Source organism: Mastigoproctus giganteus, chromosome 5, assembly GCF_048544385.1.
Source record: "Mastigoproctus giganteus isolate SK-2022 chromosome 5, ASM4854438v1, whole genome shotgun sequence".
NCBI classification, from domain to species: Eukaryota; Metazoa; Arthropoda; class Arachnida; order Uropygi; family Thelyphonidae; genus Mastigoproctus; species Mastigoproctus giganteus.
The window spans coordinates 125378037-125405696 of NC_143579.1; the positions used below are offsets into that span (position 1 = coordinate 125378037).

The window sequence follows — 27660 nt, forward strand, 5'->3', positions numbered from 1 at the left end:
GTTGAAATCACCGCTCATGATCATGGATAAAAAAAAAAAACTGCCGCCATTGTCAACCCACTACAGGATGGAAGCCTCCTCAGCAATTCGTGTTGAGGGAAATGGGCCATAATCTGCGACGCTTGTCCAGTGCGAGTTGGCAGATCGACCGTATTTAGCAGTCAGGGGCTTGAACACCCCCCCCCCGTCTACTCAAAGAGCGTGTGCTACTGCACTCCCGCTCCTGACCACTTGGCTATGGAGGCCTCGATCATGGATATTTTATGTAAATCTTTCTTTAACAGTAATGCACCTTGAATTGAAATTCTTCGGCCCAATGCTCACATTAAATTAATCTAATTAATACATTATATAAAATTAATTTATGATTCGATATTGTGGTTTTAAAATTGTTAATATATAGGGGTTTCTTAAAAATAATCCTGTTTTCAATTTCCATAATCTACTCACTGCCAAAAGGATGAGCAAAGCCGATTCACATCAACCCACTGAAAACTAAACCATCCAGCAATAACGGACTGGAAATTGAAGACAGTTGTCAAATTTACTAAAACGTTATAGACTAAATTTCTTAATAAGGGACAAAGTTATTTCTGGGCGGTCCATGCTCACAAGAAGTAAAGTGACTTTACTTTACCTCATTAATTAAAGGAAACAAATGCCCTGGACCAGACCTGTGGAGCCTGAAAATATCAAGAAGGTTGTGGAGTTGCCCCAGACCTGAATCCTCAACCTGTACAACTGTTGTTTAACGACAGGAACCTTCCTGCTGAAATGGAAAACTGCAAACGTAAAACTAATTCCTAAGAATCTGTCTAAACCCTTAGACATTCCCGATTATTACCGATCTATTGCTCTCCTCCCGGTTTTCAGCAAGCTTCTGGAGTGCCACTTATACAACTGCCTGCTGAGACCCTATGAGATGGCCAGTCTCCCATCACCCAATCAGTTCAGCTTCAGGTGGGGGTCCTCCACAGTGGATGCCCATATACACTTACTAGAACAAGTACAGGCTGGGCTGGCGATAAGAAATACTTCCTCCTGATTTCTGTGGACTTCTCTGGGGCATTCGACTCTCTTTGGTGGCCGAGCATCCCTGCAGCCCTGGCGAGGTTCAGGGCTGCAGACATCCCTGAAAACCTCTACTGCATCATCTCCAGCTATCTCTCTGACAGAACAATAACAGTCAAGGCTCCCTACCAAACCCTCTCTAGGAACGTGTACAAGGCCTGCCCACATGGTTCAGTTCTGGGCTCACTTTTGTGGAATGTCATCCTGAATAGCTTCCTGACCTTGGACCTGGATGAAGTGTGCTCCCAGGCCTTTGCGGATGACCTCTCCGTGGACTCATGAATCCACTTGGAGACCCTGTCCAACCGTTCACTGAACACAACTGCCTGAGAATCTCCTAGGCTAAAACAAATCCTTACTATTGAAGGCAAAACTTCAAATTCGGTAACCACCCCAAATAAAGATAGACCACAGAACAATTAAATTTTCTGCTCAACTCAGATACCTCTATGTGATCTTGGATCACAATCTCTCATTTCAAGAACATCTCAAATATATCTGGAAAAAAAATCAGAGGCTACACTGCAATGATTACCAGGGTCACCAGCAGGGACTGGGGACTCGGTTGTCATCCAGCAGGGACTGGGGACTCGGTTGACACACATTGCACCTGTTTTATGAGGTGCAATCTTCACGTTCATCATCACATATGCTGCTGGAGCATGGTTCGGTAAAGCCACCACTGCTGTGAACAAAAGAACAATAGACTCTATCCAAAGAATTATTCTCGTAACTATTACCTGCACCTGCAGCACTGTGAGCACCAATGTGCTGCAGGTCCTGGCAGGGGTTCTTCTGTTGGACCTCAAGATCATCCAGTGGGGATGGGGACTTGTTTATCACCTGGCAAAAGGAGCATCCAAAACATGCCTAGGCTACACCACAGACCCCACTAACAACCGGACTGCCAAAGTCAACAGGCTACATGCTCACTAGTACAGAAGATGGAACCACTCCCACACCGGCAACATCACCAAAAAATTCATCCCTCACATTGGCCAAATCTACCCCAGGACCCTGGCCTGGTTCTTGCCAGGCCTGAAACCAACATCTATTCACTGGCCATGGAGCCATAAATGAAAAACTCTCCCAACTCAGGATCCAGGAGGACCCCTCTTGTGTCTGCGGCAGCTTGGAGAGCTGGCAACAACTTGATCACAAAACTAACATACCTATCCAGAGGACAGTAACACCTGCTTGACTCAAAGGAATACCTGGTATTCTCTGACCATGCACAAAAGCTGTTTACAAGAAGGAGAATGCTCATCTCAATGTATCAACATTTGACACCCATGATATAACAATGTAAGACATGCAGCTGCGGGCTGTGAAGTCTGACCTCACAGGGATTTTGTTCTGCCATCTAGAAACACACACCACGGACGGGTCTTGTACCCAAGAGTGACCTTCATCAGGTAAAATCACAATAACACAAGCTGACAATCTTCATGGACGGGTCGTTAAACCCATGTGTGACAACTCCTCGGATTAAGACTGACAAAGACAACACAAACTACAGATGAAGACAACAGGCAATTGGCTCACCATAGCCATTTGGCATTCCGAATAGAGTGCTCTAACCCTATTCATCTTTAATTCCTATCCCCTGGTAGGGGAGAGGAGCCAGGGCTTCCTTCCTTTTCCTAGTGGGGCATAGGCCTGCCTCACTGATTTTTTTTTTTTTTTTTTTTTTCTGGGTTGCCTTCCCTATCGTCTCCATATTTCTGTCTTTTCACCCCAGTCTTCGGTCTCCCCAATCTATCTATATGCAAGCGAATGCCCACACCTTTTAAATTTAATTATGTCAAAATTGAACCATGCTCACTAGCATTTGGCTTTACCAATTCCAGCATTTCCTCACATTTTTTTTTTTTTTTTTTTTTTAAGTCCTAGCCACTGAAATCTCAGGAAATTAGGTAGTAGGGCCTGCCAGAGTAAAACTTCAAGCTATTGGCTACCTGGTTTGCATCTATGAGGCAGAGTGTGGTAACATTGGGCCCTAACAGAGGCTCAGTGGCCAAATGAACAACGATATACATCACTACATATATAAAGTCCCCAAGTTACGTAACTTTGGACTTGTTTTTTCACTCGATTTTTTTTTTTTTTTTTTTTGATTGTAAAATTTAAAACAGAAAAAAATAATAATAATAAATAAGCAATCAATAACAATGAACATGGCATGCACAAATTGCACAAGTGAGATACCAAGTGAGTAATCAGTTTACGAAGCTTAAAAAATAGGAATGAAGTGAAGATTCTGAAAATTTATTTATGTTTTATTTTTATATGCCATAACAATGTAAAAACCTACAGAATTCTAGCTATCAGTATTATTGCAAATGCAATAAGATCGAGTTTACTACCCATTTATAATGAATTTCACTAACAGAAAAGCCCAGTAAACCGGAAAGTGCAAATTGTTTTATGGTCATGACCTCCAGAATGTGAGATCATGTGAGGTGATAATAGTGTGTTTCTGCTTTAAACCTGTGAAGTTCTTTACAGAAAATTTCATTTTGACTGTTATCACGGTGCCAACTAAGAGAATAAGTGACAGCGGTACTAGTAAATCTACCAAGAAAAGGAAAGCGATCGATTTGGATCAGAAAACTAAAATAATAAGGATGTATAAAAATGGTCAAACATTAACAAGTATTGTGCAGAATTTAGATTTGTTATTGTCAACAGTGAACACAATAATAAAGGACAGAGAGAATATGAGAAGTGGTGAAGGGATCGACACTAATGAAGTCAACAATAATAACCAAGTCTACAAAATATATATCATTAAAGAGACCTGTACGCTCTGGATTCATTATCAAAACTAAAATTACTGTAACAAAGAGTGAAAATGGATACAAAAATAGATTGTGACGAGTTTAATAATAGGAAATATACATACAGTCAGTCCTCGTATAGCACGATAGTTGTGTTCCTAGAAACCCTCGTGCAATGCAAAATCATGTAATATAAACAACAGGCCCTATGGGAAAAATAGGGTTAGGTGCCGACCACCCAAGATTGAACACACATTTGTAACCAAAACATTACCAAACACAATAAATAATCGTAATAAAATACTTACGTATTTTATTACGATTATTTATTATTATATGTAATACGTAAGCATTTTAATTACTTAAGTATTTTATTACGACTATTACGTAATAAAATATTGCTAATGCTTTTGCTTCTATCGTAAGCAAATTTGTTTTTTGTTTGATTTTCTATCCAAACAGATGATAGCCGTTCCATCTCTTCCAATTCTTTGTGTCTTAATCTAATGGATTTTAATTACACTTTGACTATGAAAGTTGTTTTTATTTTCTCTGCATTCTTTGTAATTCTTGGCGTTGCCTCATTTAGGTCTGTAGCACGTGCAATATCACATGGTCTTTCATTTCGCTCAAAGCATTTTATAATTTCATATTTTTTCTCTATTGACAGAGGAGGACTGGCCATTGGCCTTACCGGGGAAACCCCGGTGGGCCGGAGGCCTGTGTGATTTTGGCCATAAACCATAGTATGAGGCCACTATAAATTTTCCTGGTTAAGAATTTTTGATCCAGTCCGCCTCTGTTTATCGATATTGCTTTTCTTTTTCTCTCTGAATCTGCAGTGTCTTCACCGGGACACTTCCTTTTCACACCTTTTAAGTATTTTACTCATTTTTAGGGAATAAAGCACAATTACAAAATGAGGAGGCACGCTTGATACACATAAACAAAGCTGCGCACGTGTAGCAACTGAATAAACAACACCGTAAAGGCAGAGGTACACTATTAACACCTCACATTTTACTAAAGCACATTTCTAGGGGTTACTACCATAAAACAATAAAAACAATTTCCAGTTGCCTTCTGCTAATGGAATCTGTTATAAACTGGTAGTAAACTCGATCTAATTCATTTGTGATTATACCGATAGCTGGAATTTTGTTGCTTTTTACATTATTATGGTGAAATGTGTTTCCCCTTCACTGATATAAAACATATAAATACATTTTTAGAATCTTCTCTTCATTCCTATCATGTTGCGTTCAGTTGGGGTGATTCCGTGTTCGACGGCCATTTCTTGTAAACACAAAGGCGAATCGTGCATAAGCGAATTCGGTTCGTGTTATATAAGATATCGTTCCCCTATTTATAAATCGTGTATGATCGAATTCGTGTAGTGTAAACACGTGTTATACGAGGACTGACTGTATATTAGATTAGATACATACAAACAAAAAATTTTGGTTGTTTTGTCAACCTTCCTCAGTTAAACTGACAGTTAAGAATGGAGCATGAGGGTGTGTACTGCCAATCTTGTACGTGAAGTGTGTGAGTCATTGTTGGATTTTGAAGCCTGTGGCTGTGATGCATGCGGACGTTGCCAGAGTTTGTCAATAGTCAGGATTGCTGTTTCGATGATAGGGTGGACTTGACATCCACTGTTCCTGTTGACTGAGGTAGTGGAGCATTTGATGTTCAACGACTCCAACCAGGCGTGTTGTCGATAGTGGCGGGACTTATCCACAATCACGACATCACGGTGTGGGTCAATGTCGTGGTGGGTTGCCGAAACGTGTTCGGCAATAGCTGAGTGCTCCACATCCGTTAAGCGGATTGCTCTTTTGTGTTCAGAAAGGCGTTTTTTGAGCCGTCTCCCAGTTTCTCCGATGTAGCAACTAGTGCAGTCACAGCAAGAGATGCGGTAGACCAATCCGCTTTGTAGTAAGGTGGGGTCTGGTGTTTTTACCTTACATACCTTACAGATGAGGGATCGTAATTTTCTGCCTGGAGTTGTACGCATTTTATCCCATGTGATTTTAAGACTACAAACCTGTTGTGATAGCTTTGGGTAGTATGAGATAAAGGCGCCTGCGGCTGAGTCATTACCTTGGATGTTTCTGTTGGTCATTACGTGGCCATGTGTCTGTAGGTCACACCTGTCAAGGATATTTGATGGGATAGCCACACCTCGTAAGATCCGCCTTGACTTTAGCAATTTCGGCACGCCTCTCATTTACAGAGCTAGAGTGTGTCCAGGCACGAGTTAGCAAGGTTTGTGCAGTGGCAAGAAGATAGCTACGCGTGTGTGCTGACTGGAAGTTGGTAAATTGGCCAGCACACATTGGTTTACGATGGACAGTTGTTTCAAGCGCTTGCCCTCGCACCAGACAAGGGTGTCTAAGTATGGTATGGTATGGTGTTGTCCGACTCTAGCTCGATGGTGAATTTTATGAAAGGCGACAGAAAATTGAGGTGGTCTAAGATTCAGTCACCTGAATTTCTGGGGATAATCACGAACACATCGTCCACGTAGCGACACCAAAAGGTAATGGGATCTGGTACATTTGTAAATGCACGACCCTCTAATTCCTCCATTGCGATGTTTGACGTGACCGAACTAACCGGGGAACCCATGGCTGTGCCGTGTACTTGTTGGTAAATGGAGTCGTTGAACATAATTGCACCACCTGTTAAGCACAGTCTGAGAGCAGTGGAGATATCGTCTGGTGTTAGTTTGGTTTTGCTGCCAAGGGTTTAGTCGTTATCTAAGAGTTGCTTTGCACATATGATGGCAAGTTCTACTGGGATGGAGGTGAAAAGTGAAACTACATGAAATGATGCCATGATTTGATTTTGTGATATAGTTCGGATCTGTTCTAGGAATTCACTACTGTTGGAGACGGTGTTGGTGGTCTTGCCTACTAGGAGAGAAAGGAGCCCCGAGACAAACTTAGCTGATTCATAACTCAGTGAGCCACAACAGGAGACAATGGGTCTTAACGGTGTACCTTCTGTGTGAACTTTTGGTACTCCGTAGAATTGTGGAATCTGGCAGGCGGAGGCACGTAGGTGATTACGTGTTGATTCTGTTATTTTCTTCTGTTTAAGCCAACTGTTGACGAGGATGTTACTTTCGACTCCCATTGTTCCAAAGCTTTGATGAGAGGAACAATTAAGGGTTGGTAAACAGAAGTGTCCTGCAAAATCAGCAAGGCTTTTGTCTCGTAATCTGTGCGATTCATTACGACTGTTCGACGTCCTTTATCTGCTGGTATAATGATGGATGAGTCTTGTTTCAGTGTCTTAAGGGCAGAAATTTGTTTGTGGTTGAGATTAGAAGAAGCAAGGCAAGCATGGTGCAAAATTGCTGCAGTTTTTAGGCCAATTGTGTGTGCTACATCTTCAGGGAAACGTGTTAAACACGCTTCTACGCCTAAGGCAATATCAGTGATTGGTGGGTTTCTTGGGAGAACAGCAAATTTCATACCCAGAGTCAACAGGTCTACTTGTTCTGTAGATAACTGTTTGTTGCTCAAGTTCAGTACAAAATCAGATAAAGGACGTCGAGCAGTCATAATGAATCTCACAGATTACGAGACAAAAGCCTTGCTGCTTTTGCAGGACACTTCTGTTTACCAACCCTTAACCGTTCCTCCCATCAAAGCTTTGGAATGATGGGAGTCGAAAATGAACATCCTCATCAACAGTTGGCTTAAACAGAAGAAAATAACAGAATCAACACGTAATCACCTCCATGCCTCTGGCTGCCAGATTCCACAATTCTATGGACTACCGAAAGTTCACAAAGAAGGTACACCATTAAGACCCATTGTCTCCTGTTGTGGCTCACCAAGTTATGAATTAGATAAGTTTGTCAAGTCCACCCTATCATCGAAACAGCAATCCTGACTATTGACAAAAGCTGGCAACGTCTGCATGCATTACAGCCACAGGCTTCAACATCCAACAATTAGTCACGCACTTCACGTACAAGGTTGGCAGTACACGCCCTCGTGCTCCATTCTTAACTGTCAGTTTAACTGAGGAAGGTTGACAAAACAACCGAAAGCTTTTTGTTTGTATGTATCTAATCTAATATATGTATATTTCCTATTATTAAACTTGTCACAATCTATTTTTGTATCCATTTTCGCTCTGTGTTACAGTAATTTTAGTTTTGAAAATACCACATATCAGTTTTTAAAGTATAATAACATGCGTTTTTTCTTCTTTTTGTTTTCTTTTCTTATATGCCACTCCAGCTACTTCAGCACTGTCCCCAGATAAAGTTTTAATTGAACTAATTAAAAATATATAACTATTTTTATATATATATATATATGTATATATAACTATTTTTCTTGACCTGTGGATAGTATGTGGATTTTGTAATTTTGGCATATCAGGGATATAGTAGCAATATTTTATTAGTCATTCCCAAGTTACATAAAACTAAGAAGTAGTTTTTACATAACTCAGGAAGTCCTGTAATGTATCTCTTGGGGACTTACTGTACAATAACTTTTAAATCACTAGCCTCAACAATGTACCCATATATACTATGCGGGGATAGGGAAACCCCTGGTGGTGTTTGACCCAAACACTCTTCACGCTTTATGCCTTCGATGTTTATTGTTATGGCTTAAGATAGTATTGCATTAAAGTGTAACCACCAGTTGCTTCAGAGAGAGAGAGATAGTGTGGCTTTAGAGAGAATATCATTGAAAAACAATGCCCCAAAAAAAGAATGTGATAACAATATTGAGGATATAGTGTGCATGTTTTTTTTTTTTTTTTTTTTTTTTTTGGTCTCTTTCCAGGGTTAGCTGAGCTTCCTAGACAGAGACCGAAAAAAAAGTGAGAGGGGTGAGGGATGGATAGAGAAAGAGTGGGAGTTAAAGTTGGGGGGAAGCGGGTCAGGTGCCACCAGTGATTTTCCATATCTGTGCCATAAGTACTCTTGTGACGTAATACAGTACCATTGTAAAAGCCAGAAAAGTGTTTTGTGTTGTGTTGTGTGCGTGTGTGTAGTATTTTGTTGGGTTTAGTTGTTATGTTCTGGCTTGTGGCTGCAGGGCCCCTGGTGGGACCCAATGTTGCCTGCACACACCCCTAGGAGGCAGCCAGGCTTGTCATTATTCTCTGGCTAGTCTTCACAAGGGTTGCCTGAGCTTCCTGAACGGAGACCAAAAAAAAAAGTATGAGGGGGTGGATAGAGCAAAAGTGGGAATTAAAGGGAGGAAGCTAGAGGACAGGGAAGGAAGGCATCCTTCAGATGAAAGAGGCAGGAGGGAGAAGAGCTGGAAACTCCCACCCTGGGAGCCCATTCGGGACTGGGGGAAGTAAAAGATTAAAATATTGTTGAGCTAGGGTCTCAGCAAAGTAGGGTTGCAAATTGGCATGTGAAACACAATGTTGATTGAGTTTCAGTTTGATAATTTCATTCATTGAGCTATTTATGGTGGGTGAAACTGTGGTTGGTAGTTCTTTCTGATATTAAATGCAGCCTGGGCAAATACAGTCAGTTGTTTGTAGTGTTCCTCTTCAATGAGAAAGAGGAAATCTTCAATGCATGGGAGGGACAGTAGTTGTGTGAGCATGTGGCTTCTGGGTGGATGATAAAGGCAGCAGTATTAAAGAACATGTTCCCAATTTTATTCAACCCCACAGTGGCAGAGAGAGTTGTCAAATATATACCTATTTTGGTGAGCTTAGCACTGAAGGACCTATGACCGGTAGGAAGGTACATTAGGTGGAGTCCAGGTGAGTGCCATGGTAGAGGGCAGGGGTAGGTCGTATATGCAGTGGGAAGAAATCTGTACATAGTTTTTCTCTTAGTTAAGGTATTCCAATCCTGCTGCCAGATTTGGACAAAGCAGTTCATTATATATAGGTAAATGGGCCTGTAGTAATGGATTTCATGACAATAAATAAGTACTGTACTGTTTGATCCAGAAAGTTTAATAAACGATAAATGACGTGTAGCTTTTTGGGTTAAATGGATCCCTTCATCGACAGTTCTAACAGGATAAAGGCGTTAGAGACAAAATTTTTTAACAAATACATAGTTGTGCGTGCATGAGATTAAACATTCAACTACTAGGTTTCTGCTCATTGTTGTTGCATGGACGTGTGTGGATTTGCTGCCAGCATTTATCCAGTTTCAAAATAGTTGCCTCTTAGATAGGGTGTAGCCTTGTGCCCTTGCAGCGATTCATTCATTGCACGAGATGTTGACTCTAGCCAGAGGCGGTGGCGAAAGTGTCGGGATTGGTCAATCACTTCATAATTGACCTGTCGTGCTCTTGAAGAGCACGACAGGTCAATCCGCCAAATACATGGAAGACAAGCCTGCTTCCAGGCAGAAGGAAACACAGTTTTAGCAAGGCAGTTGTAGGACTTTTGAGGAGCGTGTGGATTTTGTTAGTGAAATAAAGATTTTTTAAGGTGAATGGTGAAGTTTCTACCATGCCCACAGCACCAGAGGAGCTGTTGAGTATCGAGCAAAATAATGAAGTTTACTTTGGAGAGAATATCATTGAAAACTGTTTTTAAAATTATTGATTGACCATATATTTATGTAGCCATAATGTGTCTCATGATGTTTAAAGTTCCTCTATGTAATACCAAAATGCCAAAAAATTGATGTTGAAGTGATTTAAAAATTGTATATTGTATAAAGTTATATATATATATATATTTTTTTATTTATTTATTATTATTATTTTTTTATTTTGCTCACTATGTACTCTTTACATCATTCAGTAGTTTTGTAATAAAAGCTAGAACTAGTTTAAAACTGAGCACTGTGTAATATTATCTATTATTCTAAAAAGATGTTGTAATGAATACATGTTTTTAAATTGCATCAGTGCAAAATATACTAGCAGATGCATGACATACCTTGTCTACATGTTGATGATGACAATTATACATCAGGTATATCTTTTTGAGCAAAAGTAAGAATGAAACAATTTGACATACAGACAGTTGTTTCTTATCTATTATTTTTAAATTATTTTATTTTTTTAATATTTTTTTTTTCACTAGAAAAAAGTTATGTAAGTGGGCATGCAGTGTGCCTATAGCAAGAGAACATTTTTTATATCTATACTTCTCCAAACCTTACACAGGTTTACATTTTGTAGTATATTGCCATATTGATATAAACTTTGGCTCAGATTTCTTTAAGCCTCATCAGACCTGATGAGGCTTAAAGAAACACTAAATTGGTACCTTCTGACAATGGTAATAGTATAATAATACATGTACAGATTGTATATACAAAGTGGGATTTTTTTTTTTTTTTTTTTTTTTTCCTGGTTCAGCAAAGGTTTAGTTTTCTTGCATTTTTTGAATTTTACTAATACAATTGACAGATCTCGAGTTAAATACCAAAGGATTGCTGATATTTACTTTGAGGCCTCTGTAGCCAAGTGGTCAGTAGTGGAGTGCAGTAGCACACTTCTTTGAGTAGACCAGGGTTCAAGCCCCAGACTGCCAAATATGGTCAATCTGCCAACCCACAGTGGACCAGTTTCGCAGATTATGGTCCATTTCCCTCAACATGAATTGTTGAGGAGGCTTCCATTCTGCAGTGGATTGATAATGACTGCAGTTTACCTTTACCTGTCTTTTTACTTTGAAATTTTCCTTATTCCTTTCAAAATTATTTTTGACTTATTTATTTATTTTAATGCATGATTTACATACCAGTATCCTACTGAATAGTTAGTTAATTACAATTGATTTACTATGTTTTGCTGAATGTTAATGAGTGAAATTATTTTATTCTGATACAGGGTACAAATAATGCATTTATCAAATAACTTAGAATACAAATTATTTTCATGACTCACACTGAGGAAGGACTAGAAAATTAATTATATCCTATGTCAGAATAAAATATTTAATTTTTATTAGTAGGCCAGTTTTAATTTATTATTTTATTCAAAAATAAATCTTCAGGGTAAAGTTCCTGGTATAGAAACAGTGCCAGTGGAATGGAGGCCTCCAGTTATTCATAGGTCATACTTCTGTGATATATGCCAGAAAGTCATAGTAGGAAGTAATATTTGGGAAGGTATGTTTTCAGAAACAATAGAATTAGTGTATAGTCTGTTAGAACTTATCTGTTTTTCTTTGCAGGAATGGAAATGGTAGTAGTAGTAGTGAGTTTATTGATAGCTGAATAGCATTGATGTATAACCTTCCAAAGTATGACAATTTTGCATTAACAAAAAAGAAATCATCTAGAAACTGTTCAGAGAAAGCTTTCATTTGTTGCACAGGAAATATGATATGTACGTAGGTATACATACCAATATACACTTAAGTTTAGTCACCTTAACGCAATACTGATGCATTACACTGACATCATACAACCTTAGTTGCATTTGCACTAAAACACATACACACCATTCAGACACTGCCACCTACTCCTCACATATCACAGTAAAATGTCAGTATAATGAATTCATGTGGACAACCAAAATGTAATGTCAGTCCAACAAGTTATGCAATATGTATATTCTAATAATTATAATGAAAATTTTTACAACACTTGTTATATACATGGAACTGCAGTTTCCTTGTGGCTGGAGACTTTGCAATTGCAGTGGCTGGAGACTAGGCACCCGTGCAGTGATCTGATTGAGGTATATAAGCCTTGAATGGGTTGTGCACGCTGAGTTCTGATGGGATCCTTCCACTTGTTCAGATTACGAACCTAAGGGGGCATAAATTCAAAATAAGAAAAGACAGATGTAGAATAGATGTGCGGAAATTTGCCTTTAGCCAGCGGGTTGTTAATTGCTGGAACAAACTTCCATCTGTCGTTGTGGAAGTTGATAGGTTGAATAAATTTAAGGAGGAACTGGACAGGCATTTGGAGGGAATGGCGTGTTTTTTTTTTTTTTTTTTGGCTGATGCTGCATAAGTTCATACACATGCTTTCTTGCATCACATGCCACTACTACTACTACTACTACATCAAGTGTACTGAATACTGGAATCTATCCTCCTGCTTATTCAATGTACTGACATAGCAATAATATACTTCAGTGGTCGCAAACTCAAATTGCATGCGGGCCGTATGCACGATTTGAAAGGAACTGACGGGCCGTACGTTAGTTTGTCTCCATCTATATAGCAATATGAACTGCGTAGCTGTGCATCCAGCTAACCAACTAGTGACTGACTCAAGGAAAATATATATCAGAAGTACCAACTCAATAGAAAAAATCGGAAACACCAAAATACTGAAGCGCCGCCAACTGTCGGCTGATAAACTAAATTTACTGTTTGTATTGACGTGGGAAGTTCTCTCACTTTACCCCAGTCATGTGGCCTGGCATACAAGCATACAATGACAAAGACAAAGCCCTAACCTATTCATTCTATCTCTTTTTCCTTCAATAGCAGTTGCGCACATAATCTCAGTCCATATCTCTATGTCTCTAAAATTATAAGCACCATATTTACAACAAATACATAATTAAAATGTATTCGCGGGCCGTGTAAAATTGCTTCTCGGGCCGGATGCGGCCCGTGGGCCGCCAGTTTGAGACCACTGATATACTTCATAGTTATGGTCTTCAACAAGTTTTCAAATTTCCAACTAGAGAAAATGCTTACCTTTATTTTATATTTTCCTCTACTCATATAGAGGTTCACAAAGACAATCCTATATTCCACTCGGATCATTCACCAATCACTTTTGACATCACTATGACTTCTCATAGCTTCAGATGCAGCTCCCATCCTCCATGGTTCAATTTCAGAACGGCTAACTCTCTGCTCAACCTAGCTCTCAGCAATATGGATAAGTAGCTCTTTGATACTGTTGATGACATTGATATGCTCACCAATAACCTGATCAAGTTTATATAGTTACTCACTCAGTTATATATGAAATTGTTTCTCAATCCCATCTGACGGCATGCTCTACCTACTCGCACTTAGTGAATTAATACATAAAATTAAATCTAAAGAATTCTATAGGTATAAATATAAGCAATCAGCTGACAATATGTATACAGAGTCAGTTCAGGATAGTCTACTTACTCACGGAGATATTAAACGATTCTGGAATTTCGTGAAGCACAAGAATAAAACCAACAGCAACAAGTTACAACTTCCTAACCTAGATGGAATTCTCTTATATGACGAATTCAGTATTGCTCAAGAGTTTGTCAAACATTTTTCTATAATTCAAACCAATGATACATTGAGACCTGCCTCATTTCCTGATTTAATACCAGTTAAAGATGATATATTCATCAGCCTCTTAATCACTGATGATGATTTAAAGTCAGCATTAAAAAGAATGAAAAATGACTACACTACAGGTCCAGTGACATTCCTGACATATTTTGGAAAAGACTGTCACTACTCTAAAACCTATCATACTTCAGATCTTCGACTTATCTCTCAGGCTGGGGAAGTATCCAAAGCATTTTAAGCAGGTCAGTATATCTGCCAGGAGCAAAGGTTGATGACATTGTAGAGTAGATATTATCTTTTAAGGGTACAAAGAGTGATATTGTTGTACACATTGGCACTAATGATATTAAGAGTAGGAGACTGGCGGAATTACTTAACAAGTACAGGTCAATGTTGAAAAAAAGCCATGAGTTAGGGTTGAATTTGAAAGTGTCTACAATTCTGCCCAGACACGATAGGAGGGAGTATATGATGAGAGCCTTGTCGATCAATTCAGCCCTGGAGAGATTGTGCAAGGCTCGAGGAGTAGAATTTTTCTCAGCCTGGTCTGTGCTTGTTAACAGGAGAGACTGCTTCTACACGGATGGTATATACTTAAATAGAAAGGGTACAAGAATATTTGCTGATGCTATCGAGGCAGAATTAGGTGGGGCGGAAAACTGCCAGCTTGTGGGGGGGATACACGGACAAATAGATTTATTGTATCCGCTGGCAGAGGTGAAAGTGATTCTTGCACTGCTTCTATTGAAATTCAATTGAGCAGCAGCCTGGAAAGCAAGGCCATGGGGATTTCCAGGACTGCTGGGAGTCATAGTGGAACAAGTAAATACATGGGCTGTGTTAGGGTAACTAAGAGTAGAAACAGGTGCATGTATACTTGCATGTACACCAATTCTAGGAGTATAGTTAATAAATTTGATGATCTTGAAGTACTAGTCAAAACATCAAAGGCAGATGTTCTTGGGATATCAGAGATGTGGTGTCACACAGACATAAGCAATGCAGAATTGGAGTTTGGGGAGTACAATGTGTACAGAAAGGATACCAAAGGAACCTCGTGAGGTACAGAAATGATGAAGGAAACAACACCGACACAAAAATGGAAACAAAACGGTACAGAGGGACTTTATTAAAAAATGGCAACATAGCACTGGCTGCCATGATACAGATGCATCACTGCCAAAGGTGGAACAGGTGGAACAGGGAAGAGGTGGTCCTCAGTAGGAGATATAGCCACCCCTAATGTCGATGCAGGCTTTGCACTGCCTGTCCATACTTAGAACAATGTTGTTAATAAGTTCTTGCGGTAGCATTGTTCATTTCTCTGTCAGTGCCATCTTCAGCTGGTGAACATTTTCTGGTGGGCATGGACATGCCGCTAGCCTTCTCCCCAGAGCGTCCCATATGTGTTTGATGGGATTTAGATCGGAAGGAACGGACAGGTCAATCCATAAGAACAATGTCCTCACTTTCCAAAAGCTTTCTCATCAGTAAAGTGTACCTTAAGTAAAGATTTTATGGCTGTGACCTTTAGAAATAGTGTTGGTCCTTAAGTTTTGCACACCAGTGTCGTTCCAAGGAAAGCAGATGCGCCGAAGGTGTTGCATTACTGGACTCATCCAGTTTCAAGCAGTCCAGATTTCAGGTGACCAAATCAGATAACTTCGAAGCCCTATGTGCCACATTTACATCATATAGAAGATTCACGAAGTGAACTGATAGCATGGACAGCAGCCAACCTAGCCCCCAATATGCCTTCATTATAGGTGATTTTAATATGCCCCTAGACATGATGAGGCCACTGAAGATCTCATATCAGTCATTGGCACATTTGGCTTAGTTCACCAAACTACACCTCCTACCAGGGGAAACCAGATGCTGGATCTATTATTCTACAGTCTCTCACACCTTGGTCTTACCACTGAACACCACAGCTTCCCTTCTGATCACTCTCCCATTACGTTTGGGTTCAACATTACTAATGAATCAAATGCTAGTGAAGCTTTTGGGAATGAGGTGATGACCAAAACAGTATACTCCATCAAATACTTAAACCCAGAGATCATCTTTGCACATCTCACAGAAATAAACTGGAAGGATCTACAGCAAGAATCAATGGATATCGCTATATCTAGCCTGGCTAATCAGCTAGTTGAAATTTCCACCCAGGGAGCTTCCAAGCAAATAAAATACTCTGATAGATCCTACACATGGTTCAATGCTGAAGTCAGAGAATCATTCAAGAGGAAACAAAAAGCTTTCAAAAAATGGAAAAAGTATCATAACTCAGCTGACTACCAGATGTACAAGGAAGAGCAGACAACCTTCCTTAAATGTAGATGAAAAGCAATCTGGCAACTGGTACTCCTCAAAATAAACCACTCCAAATGTATTACATCCAAATGCAACAAAGATTTCCATATGTATGAGAAGGTATTTCAGAACTGGGTATCTCTGACTTTCAACGAGTGCCATCAGATCCAAAAACCTCAAACCTAAACACTTTTGTCATGCACTCCAGAGAGCCCCATTCAACTATATCTATAAAAAACAGCACCTTTTAAATACCATCATTAGACTTCCCAGTAAATCTACAATTGGTCCTGATGGCTTCTCTCTGTTCATGGTTAGTGTGCAGTGCCTTCATTGTGGAGCCCCCTTCTAACGATCTAATCACATTAACATATCCAGAACAATCCTGACAATGTGGAATCACTACAGGGTACAACCTATACCCAAAAGAAGAAACCCTAAGAACTTCAGACCGATCTCAGTGGGCTACTCTATTAAAAGTGTTTGAGAAAACTATCTAATCAGCACTGATGAACCAATGCTTCTCTTGTAGACCTAAACATCTTCATACTGTGAGACCTCAAAAGATCTACATATACAAACCTACTGGACACACTATTTAAAATTCAAACTGCTCTCAACAGTAAATCTCAGCTGGACATAATCTTCCTTGATATTTCATCTGCTTATGATAAGCACTCAATTCCGGCTCTCATCTACATTCTGGAAAAGTACTTTGGCATACTTTGGGTGAGGTTGATGCTTTTTAACAGGCTTCCTGTTAAAAAGCATCAACCTCATCCTTATATTAAGACAACTCACCATCAGCCATAAATCCTTCCAACAGGAGTGCTTTTAACACAGGGAGTACTGCAGGGAGGTGTCTTGTATAGTCTGCTGTTTGCTGCTGCCTTTGAACCTTTCCTCACACAGTAAACTGATTTCTCATCATATGTAGTTGACCTCAAATTATACATAACATTTAAAGATGCTGAACAAACTCACCTCATAAATCAGCAAGTCTCCATCCTGATCAACAGCCTTGTAGCCTATCTACTGCAAATAGGTCTGGAGCTAAACATATCTAAATCAAATTACCTTTACAAAAAATAGAATCAAAAATGACATCAGAGCCTATCACAACGGATTGCAGATAAGGAAAGTGAAGTCTCACACCGACCTCGGCATAACTTTTCAGAACCATTTTTCAATTGTGAAAAGGAAGACTTTCTTGATGATGTGGGCAATCCAACAAGAGCTGATGGGATTAATCAATGTTGACGTAGGCAGAGGATACGTCCAGCTGTGCCTATGACCTATTGCACTATATGCATCACCAATCTGATCTTCTGCCCCGACATCGTACATAAACAAATTCCTGGCAGTCAAGTACTGGGCAATGCGATGGATGAATAGGGTCACGGGCAATGCATTCACAGTCTCCAGGGCTGTTTTACATACCAAACTAAATATCACTCCCTAGAGAGTTCACAAAGCATCCAGGAATATTCTTCTTTCTGAGATGCCTATCAGTGTGATTGATGCCCCCAGTCTTCGAGGACTTATCTCTACTCCACATGCTGAATGCAGTAATTACAACCCCTACCTGCCATTGCATTCTATACTGTCCAACCTGTGCTGTCGGAAGAATTTCTGCCCAAACAATGCATTCAACCTATTCAATTCATTGGCAATAGACCCTGTGAAATACTCTGAAAGCAACAGTACAGAGTGAAGTGCACAGCTTACTTCAACTATACAGAGCAATTCAAAAGTCTCCATACATAGGGAAAACAGTCACTTCTTTAACCAATTGGTCTAGGAAAATGCAAGACCCACACACACTGCACTAGGGAAAATTAGTTGGCCAAAACTACCAGCTGCTGACTGGTAAAGAGGTAGAAGCTATGACAGAAGGAGAGACCTACAAATACCTAGGGATGATGCAGACTCAGCATTTAGAGCACAAGGAAATCAAGAAGTGCCTGACTGAAAAATATCATCAGACTCAGAAGCCTGCTGAAAGCAAAATTGAACAGAGGGAACACAGTTAAAGCCATAAAGCTATGACAGAAGGAGAGACCTACAAATACCTAGGGATGATGCAGGCTCAGCATTTAGAGCACAAGGAAATCAAGAAGTGCCTGACCGAAAAATATCATCTGAGACTCAGAAGCCCGCTAAAAGCAAAATTTAACGGAGGGAACACAGTTAAAGACATAAACACGTATGCAGTTCCAGTACTAACATACTCCTTTGGGGTCATAGATTGGACAAACACCGAGCTAGAAGATATCATGCGAAAGACAAGGACAATGATGACCAAGAGCCACCAACACCACCCGAAGTCAGCAGTGGAGAGACTAGCAATAGCTCGGAAAGAGGGAGGAAGGGGCCTGATAGATTTGATAGAGCAACAGAAAACAGCGATAGTTAACCTGAAGGATTACTTCGAGAACAAAACAGCACCACTCCACCAGGCCATAAGGAAGATAGATAAGTGTTATACCCCACTCAATCTAAGCAAAGAACCCCCCTCCCGCCCAGACGACACAAGAAACGAAATTAGAAAGATGGGCATAGAAGACACTCCACGGCAGAAACTACAATGACCTCCACCAAGATCACATCGATAACATTGCTTCCAATGCATGGCTCACAAGTGGGACACTCTTCCCTGAGACTGAAGGATTTGTGCTGGCCATCCAAGACCAGGTAATCAACACCAGAAACTATATAAAATACATCGCAAAGGAGCCCGGAATGTCAGATGACACATGTCGACGATGCCACCTGGCCTCAGAAACGATCCAACACATCACTGCGGGGTGCAAGGTGATCACCCAGACTGAGTACACTCATAGACACGACCAGGTAGCAAGGATAATACATCAGAAGCTAGCAAGGAAATACCAGTTGACCAAAGAAAGTGTACCCTACTACAAGTACGAACCCCAGGCAGTACTAGACACCCAAACCCACAAGCTGTACTGGGACCGTGCCATAATAACGGATAACACCATCCCGCACAACAGACCGGACATAACCCTTGTGGACAAGATGGAAAAGGCTACCTACCTGATTGACATAGCAGTGCCCAACACTAGCAATGTCCAGAAAACCCATGAGGAAAAAATTAGCAAGTACACGAACCTGAGACATGAGATCAAGGAGATGTGGCATATAGAAGCATCGACCATCCCAATCATCGTGTCAATCACCAGTATAGTACCAAAGACTCTACATAGTAGCCTAGCAGCAATAGGTATCCCGGAGAACACTTACAAGGAACTCCAGAACGTTGCAATCCTGAACACCTGTAGGATAGTCAGAGATTTCCTCCACCAACAGCTAGACATTACAACCACTCTGTGTACTTGGTAGCAGTGCCCATCAAGGAGTGGAATCCCCCAATCAAGGAGAAATAATATAAGAGCAACAATAATAATAATAATAAACTTAAATAGCTTCTGTGACTACATTCAGTGAATGTCTCTCATTTAGAATTTGTAGTTGGTAAATCATCAGGTTGTCTCACTAGAAGGAATTCAAAAAACTGCCTGAGAAATGTCTAAACTCCTTACTCCATCAATTTTGAGTCTAAAGTTATTCATTATTATTATTATTATTATTAGCATTAGCATTAGCATTAGTAGAGGCATATGATGCAAGAAAGCAAGCTTATTCAGCATCAGCCAAAAAAAAAAAAAAAAAAACCCTCTCCCATTTCACCCCTCCGTTCGTTCGAAATACCTGTCCAGTTGAGCTTTAAATTTGTTTAGGCTATCAACTTCAACAACAAGTGATGGAAGTCGGTTCCACCAACCAACCACCCGCTGGCCAAAGGCAAATTTCCGCACATCTATCCGACATCCGTCCTTCCTCAATTTGAATTTATGCCCTCTCAGGTGATTATTCTGAGAAAGATGAAGAATCCCATTGGCATTGAGCATGCTCAAACCATTCAAAGCCTTATACACCTCTATCAGATCACCTCGCCAGTGCCTAGTCTCCAGACTCTGTAATTTGCAAAACTTAAGCCTTTCTTCGTAAGAGCAACCCTTTGTTCCATTTACTAATCTTGTTGCCCTTCTCTGTACCCGTTCCAGCAGCTCTACATCCTTCTTGAAATGAGGCCTCCAGACCTGTATACAGTACTCAAGATGTGGCCTAACCATTGCCTTATACAAGGGAATAATCACCTCCTTATCCCTGCTAGAAAAATTCCTGTATATCATTGACAAAACACCATGAGCTACTCTTGCAGCTCGTCTGCACTGCTCAGAGAACTTCATATCTGCCTGCACAATTACCCCCAGGTCCTTTTCATTCTCCACCACTGTCAGTGTAGTACCGCAGAGTTGATACATTGCTCTGGGGTTACTGTTACCCATATGTAGTACTTTACATTTGTCAATGTTAAACTTCATTTGCCACCTCTCAGCCCATCTGTTCAACCTTTCCAGATCCTGTTGCAGCAGCATAGCGTCAGTAGTGTCCTTAACGACCCTGCCAACCTTTGTATCATCTGCAAACTTAGACATTAAACTTGATATCCCATCATCAATATCATTCATAAACACCGAAAACAACAATGGACCCAACACTGAACCTTGAGGAACTCCACTAATAACATTAGTCCACGTTGAGCAGTGTCCATTGATTACCACTCTCTGTCTTCTGCCACTCAACCATCCCCTTATCCATAGCAGCAATTTGCCTCCAATGCCACATTGCTCCAATTTGTGCAGCAGTCTTCCATGTGCAACAGTATCAAAAGCCTTTCTAAGATCCAAATATATAATATCAAAGTTATTCCCTGCATCCAGTTCTTTTGTGACTACATCATAGTATCCAATCAAATTGGTCAGGCAAGACCTGCCCTTAACAAAACCATGCTGCGTCTGAGCTATAACTGAATTCTTGTCTAGATGATCCTGCAGTGCTTCTTTAACCAGTGCCTCCATTAATTTACCTGGAACAGAAGTTAAACTAACAGGTCTATAATTACTTGTGTCAGCCTTTGATCCTCCTTTGTGAATTGGGGTTACATTTGCATTTATTAGTTTTAGTAGTAATAGTGGTAATACTAGGAGGTAATAGTAGGAAGTAATAGTGGTATGTGATGCAAGAAAGCAAGCTTGTACAGCATCATAAAAAAAAAAAAAAAAAAAAAAAAAAAAAAACTTTCCCATATTCATTTTCCCAGTTCTTTCTTGAATTTATTCAAACTACCTGCTTCCACAACAACAAATGGAAGATTGTTCAAATAGTGAACCATCTGTTGGCTGAATGCAAACCTCGGTGCATCTATCCTACAACCATCCTTCATCAATTTGAATGTATTTTCCCTTATGTGTGTAGTCTGAGGGAAGAGAAAGAATGCCATCAGCATTGAGCTTTCTCAATCCATTCAAGTCCATCAACACCTCGATTAGGTCTTCTCATAGGTGCCTAGTTTCCAAATGCTACAATTTGCAGAACTGAAGCCTTTCTTGGTAAGAGTATCCTTTTCTTACTTTAACCAATCTTGCCCTTCTCTGCACGTGCTCCAGAAGATCTACGCCCTTCCTAAAATGAAGCCTCCAGGTGTGTGACAGGACTCATGATGCAGCTTAACCATTGTCTAGCAGAATGGGATAAACACTTCCTTATACCTGCTAGCAAAGTTTTCATTATATCATTGACAAAAGTCATGAGCTGCCCTGGCAGTCTGTCTGCATTGCTTATTGAACTTCATATCTGACTGCACAATTACCTGAGGGCTGATGACCCTCCTATGTGTGTGTCCTGTGGCACAATTTTAACTGTGAGACACATTTTAATTGATTGTCCAGATTTTGGTAATATCCGTTTTACCGCTTTTAATCATCTGACTGAGCCGTATACACTCAGTCAGATTTTATCTGACAATGACCATGTGTCTGCTGTTTTTACCTTTTTAAAGTCAATAAACATTTTTGATCTTATATAAAATTTACATGTTTCTTTTATACATCTTGACATAGTGACCTAACTATGTAGGTCACTGAAAGTTTAAAAATTTTTTATATACGACTTGGTCTTGGCGCATTATAGCCTCCGTAGCTAATGCGCCAATAAAAACAAAACAAAACAAACAAACAAACAAGCACAATTACCCCCAGGTCACCTTTTTCATTTTCCACTATTCTGAGTGTCGTACCACACACAGTTGGTAAGTTAATCTGGGATTACTGCTACCTATATGTGCAATACTTTGCATTTGTTAAACTTCAACTGCTATTTCTTAGCTCCTTATTTTTCTAGATCTTGTTGCAGTAGCATACCTTGATTACTGTCATTAACCAACCTACCAGCCTATTATCTAAAAACTTAGACATTAGGCCTGATATATGTTCATCAATATCATTAATAAATATTGAAAAACAACAATGGACCTAGCACTGAAACCCGAAGGACTTCACTAATAACAATAATCCACAAAGAGTAGTGTCCAGTAATAGCTACTCTTTGTCTTCTCCCATTCAGCTATTCCTTTATCCATAGCAGTAACTTGCTCTTAGTGCCTCATTGCTCTTAGTACAGCAATCTTTTCTATGCAACAGTATCACCTGATAATTTATATGCATCCCATGCCAGGCTGAAACTTTGGTAAACAGAGCTTCTCATCAGTTCATCTGACATCTGTTTAGATTTCTTAGTTGGCATGAAAAGTCCAGTAGCTTCTACGATTGCTTCCCTGAATGCTTCCCATTTAGAAATTTCTGTTGGTAACATCATTTGATGGTCCCACTGTATAGAATTTAAAAACTGTCTGAGACCACTGTAGTCACCCTTATGAAAGCAAAAGCCCTTCTCTTTACTCTTGACAGTAATTTTGTCTTTAAGTAAATCCCATACAAGGAAATACTACATGCTTTGCTTATATCAAAGTTCCTATATTCCATTTCTCAAATTAATGAACTGTTAGCATTAGCATTAGTAGAGGCATTTGATGCAAGAAAGCAAGCTTATGCAGCATCAGCCAAAAAAAAAATAATAATAAATAAATAAATAAATAAAAAATAACCACTTCAACTTCACCCCTCTGTTCGTTCGAAATACCTGTCCAGCTGAGCCTTAAACTTATTTAGGCTATCAACTTCCACGACAAGGGATGGAAGTCTATTCCACGAACCAACCACCTGCTAGCTAAAGGCAAATTTCCTCACGTCTATCCTACATGCGATCTACTATCCTACACGTCTATCCTCATGTTTATCCTACATACTGTTACTGTATTTCAGTCTGTTAACATATGATAAAAATTTTGAATATTTGGTGAAAGTAAAGAAAGCCAACATGAGAACCACTGGAAACTTCTGTAAACTTATACTGGGCAAACTCACTTCCCACTACCGCAGTTCTCCCTGCATTCTCAGTAAACAGATGGTTCATGTTATCGGTAGTGGCAGTAGTAGTTGATAACGATGTATTGGTTCATTTTTTCTCATTATTAAAAGCAGATTATTGGAGTTCATGAGTGTTAATGCCTTCATGGCTGAAATTTACTTACGAGTATCCCCTCCAGACTGTCTCAGTCTTAGGGTGTTTATCTCCCCTTTCCACTGTTTTAAAATAAGAAAACTACTTGCACAGATGGTGCATGTTATCGGTAGTGGCAGTAGAAGTTGTTTTCCTACCAGGTTAAAACTGCGGGAAGGGGGGGGCATAAACGCCCTAAGGCTGAGACAGTCTGGAGGATGTACCCATAAGTAAATTTCAGCCCACTCATGAACTCCAATAATCTGCTTTTAATAATGAGAAAAAGCTAATCGATACATCGTTCATGGCTTCTACTGCCACTACCAATAACACCTACCATCTGTTTACTGAGAATGTAGGAAGAAACTGCAGTAGCAGGAAATGAGTTTACCCAGTATAAGTTTACTGAAGTTTCCCGTGGTTCTCGTGTTGGCTTTAGCATTAGCATTAGCATTAGTAGAGGCATTTGATGCAAGAAAGCAAGCTTATGCAGCATCAGCCAAAAAAAAAAAAAAAAAAAAACCACTTCCACTTCACCCCTCCGTTCGTTCAAAATACCTGTCCAGCTGAGCCTTAAACTTATTTAGGCTATCAACCTCCACCACAAGGGATGGAAGTCTGTTCCACCAACCAACCACCCGCTGGCTAAAGGCAAATTTCCGCACGTCTATCCTACATCTGTCTTTCCTCAATTTGAATTTATGCCCTCTCAGGTGATTATTCTGAGCTAGAGGAAGAATCCCATCAGCATTGAGCATGCTTAAACCATTCAAGGCTTTATACACCTCTATCAGATCACCTCGCTGGTGCCTAGTCTCCAGACACTGTAATTTGCAAAACTTAAGCCGTTCTTCGTAAGAGCACCCCTTTGTTCCATTCACTAATCTTGTTGCCCTTCTCTGTACTCGTTCCAGCAGCTCTACATCCTTCTTGAAATGAGGCCTCCAGACCTGTATACAGTACTCTAGGTGTGGCCTGACCATCGCCTTATACAATGGAATAATCACCTCCTTATCCCTGCTGGAAAAATTCCTGTATATCATTGACAATACTCCATGAGCTACTCTTGCAGCCCGTCTGCACTGCTCAGAGAACTTCATATCTGCCTGCACAACCACCCCCAAGTCCCTTTCATTCTCTACCACTGTCAGTGTTGTACCACAGAGTTGATACGTTGCTCTGGGGTTGCTGTTTCCCATGTGTAGTACTTTACATTTGTCAATGTTAAACTTCATTTGCCACCTCTCAGCCCATCTGCTCAACCTTTCCAGATCCTGTTGCAGCAGCATAGTGTCAGTAGTGTCCTTGACAACCCTGCCAACCTTTGTATCGTCTGCAAACTTGGACATTAAGCTTGATATACCATCATCAATATCATTTATAAATACAGAAAACAATAATGGACCCAACACTGAGCCCTGAGGGACTCCACTAATAACATTAGTCCACGATGAGCAGTGTCCATTGATTACCACTCTCTGTCTTCTCCCCCTCAACCACCCCTTTATCCATAGCAGTAATTTGCCTCCAATGTCACACTGCTCCAATTTGTGTAGCAGTCTTCCATGTGCAACAGTATCAAAAGCCTTTCTAAGATCCAAGTATATAATATCAAAGTTATTCCCTGCATCCAGTTCTTTTGTGACTGCATCATAGTATCCAATCAAGTTGGTCAGGCAAGACTTCCCCTTAACAAAACCATGCTGTGTCTGAGCTATAACTGAAGTCTTGTCTAAATGATCCTGCAGTGCTTCTTTAACCAGTGCCTCCATTAATTTTCCTGGAACAGAAGTTAAGCTCACAGGTCTATAATTACTTGTGTCAGCCTTTGATCCTCCTTTGTGAATTGGGGTCACATTTGCACATTTCCAGTCTATGGGTACCTCCCCTGAGTCCAAGGAAGCTCTCATAATTATGGCTAAGGGTTTGCTTACTTCCTTTGCTGCCTCCTTTAATATAACTGGATAGATCCCATCCACCCCGGGTGCCTTTCTTGTGTTTATCTTCAACAGTTTCTCCTCCACTTTACTCCCAGTTATTTCAAGATTCTGTAACTTACTGCTAGAGTTGAATACACCTCTGGCATTCCCCTCGCTGAATAACTCCTCATGTGTGAATGTCGATGCAAAATATTCATTTAGTTTGTTAGCTACCTGAGCAGGATCATCAACACTTGACCCATCAATATCAAGAGGACCAATCTGATTCATCCCTCTCCTTCTAGAGTTTACATAAGTAAAGAACTCTTTGCTGTTTTTCTTTGCATCCCTTGCCAAGGATTTCTCGTAATCTGCCTTCGCCTGCCTAACCTCCTTTGTAACTTGGTTGCATATCAACTTGTATCTATCATAGGCTTCTGTGTCATGTGTTAATTTGTAAGTATCCCATGCATTTTTCTTCTCTGCCATATGCCTCATTAGTTCATCTGACATCCATTTTGGCCTAAACCTTGAACAATATTTCTTAGTTGGTATGTAAAGCCTAGTAGCTTCCAAGATAAGTTCTTTGAATGCTTCCCATTTTGAATTTGCTGTTGGTAACATCATCAGTTGGTCCCACTGTATAGAATTTAAATACTGTCTCAGTCCATCGTAGTCGCCTTTACGGAAGCAATAACCCTTCCCTTTACCCCTAATGGTAGTTACCTCTTTGAGTAAATCCCACTTCAGCACACTGTGATCACTGCCACCTAGTGGTTCATTTATCTGCAGATTCTTAATGCATGAAGAATCACTGCTGATAATCAAATCAAGAGTATTGCTCCCTCTAGTTGCCTCCCGAACATGCTGATGTAGAAAACAATCATCCAATAAATCCACAAAAGCCCTGCTAGTGTGTGAGTATCCAGCCCCCAAATTCCAGTCAATATCTGGGAAATTAAAATCTCCCATTATAAGACACTCTGATTTACTGGCCCATTCTATTTCCCTGTACAGTTCCTTATTATACTCATCAGAGTCATTAGGCCTATAGCACACTCCTACTCTCAATTTTGATCTCCCAATGTTTATGTCACACCAAACTGACTCCACACTGCACTGTCCAGCGATGTCGACTGGCTTCACTTCCTTGGTTTTTATGTGTTTCTTAACTAATAGCATAACACCTCCCCCCTTCCTATCCTGTCTATCCTTTCTGTAGACGTTGTACTCCCCAAATTGCAGTTCCGCATCCCTTATATCTGTGTGACACCACGTCTCTGATATCCCAACAATATCTGCCTTCGATGTTTTGAGCAATACCTCAAATTCATCAAATTTATTTACTAAACTCCTAGCATTGGTGTACACGCAAGTATACCTGCACCTGTTTCTATTCTTAGCTACCCTAACACAACCCATGTGTTTACTTGTACCACAATGGCTCCCAGCAGTCTCTGAAATACCATGCATCTTGTTTTTCAGGCTTCTGCTCATTCTAATAGAAGCAGTGCAAGAATCTCTTTCACCTCTGCCAGTGGCTACTGTCAATCTATTGGTCTTTGTCTCCCCCCAAGCTAGCAGTTTTCCGACCCACCTAACACTGCCTCGATAGCATCAGCAAATATTCTTGCACCCTTTCTATTTAAGTGTATCCCATCCCTGTAGAAGCAATCTCTCCTGTTAACAAGTACAGTCCAGGCTGAAAAAAATTCTACCCCTTGAGCCTTGCACAATCTTTCCAGGGCCGAATTGATCGACAAGGCTCTCATCATATACTCCCTCCTATCGTGTCTGGGCAGAATTGCGGACACTTTCAAATTCAACCCTAATTCTCGGCTTTTGTTCAACAGTGACCTGTACTTGTT

At 40.2% G+C, this 27660-nt stretch overlaps 1 protein-coding gene across 1 annotated transcript in view; it reads left to right on the plus strand.

Annotated features, from left to right (window-relative positions):
- The window catches only part of LOC150085687 (tRNA dimethylallyltransferase), a 254385-nt gene that overhangs the window by 225120 nt on the left and 1605 nt on the right, over nt 1-27660 (plus strand). Inside the window, exon 10 of the mRNA XM_090373447.1 lies at nt 11820-11934. Coding sequence (XP_090229573.1) covers nt 11820-11934 — 115 coding nt within the window. The remainder of the gene's footprint in view (nt 1-11819; nt 11935-27660) is intronic.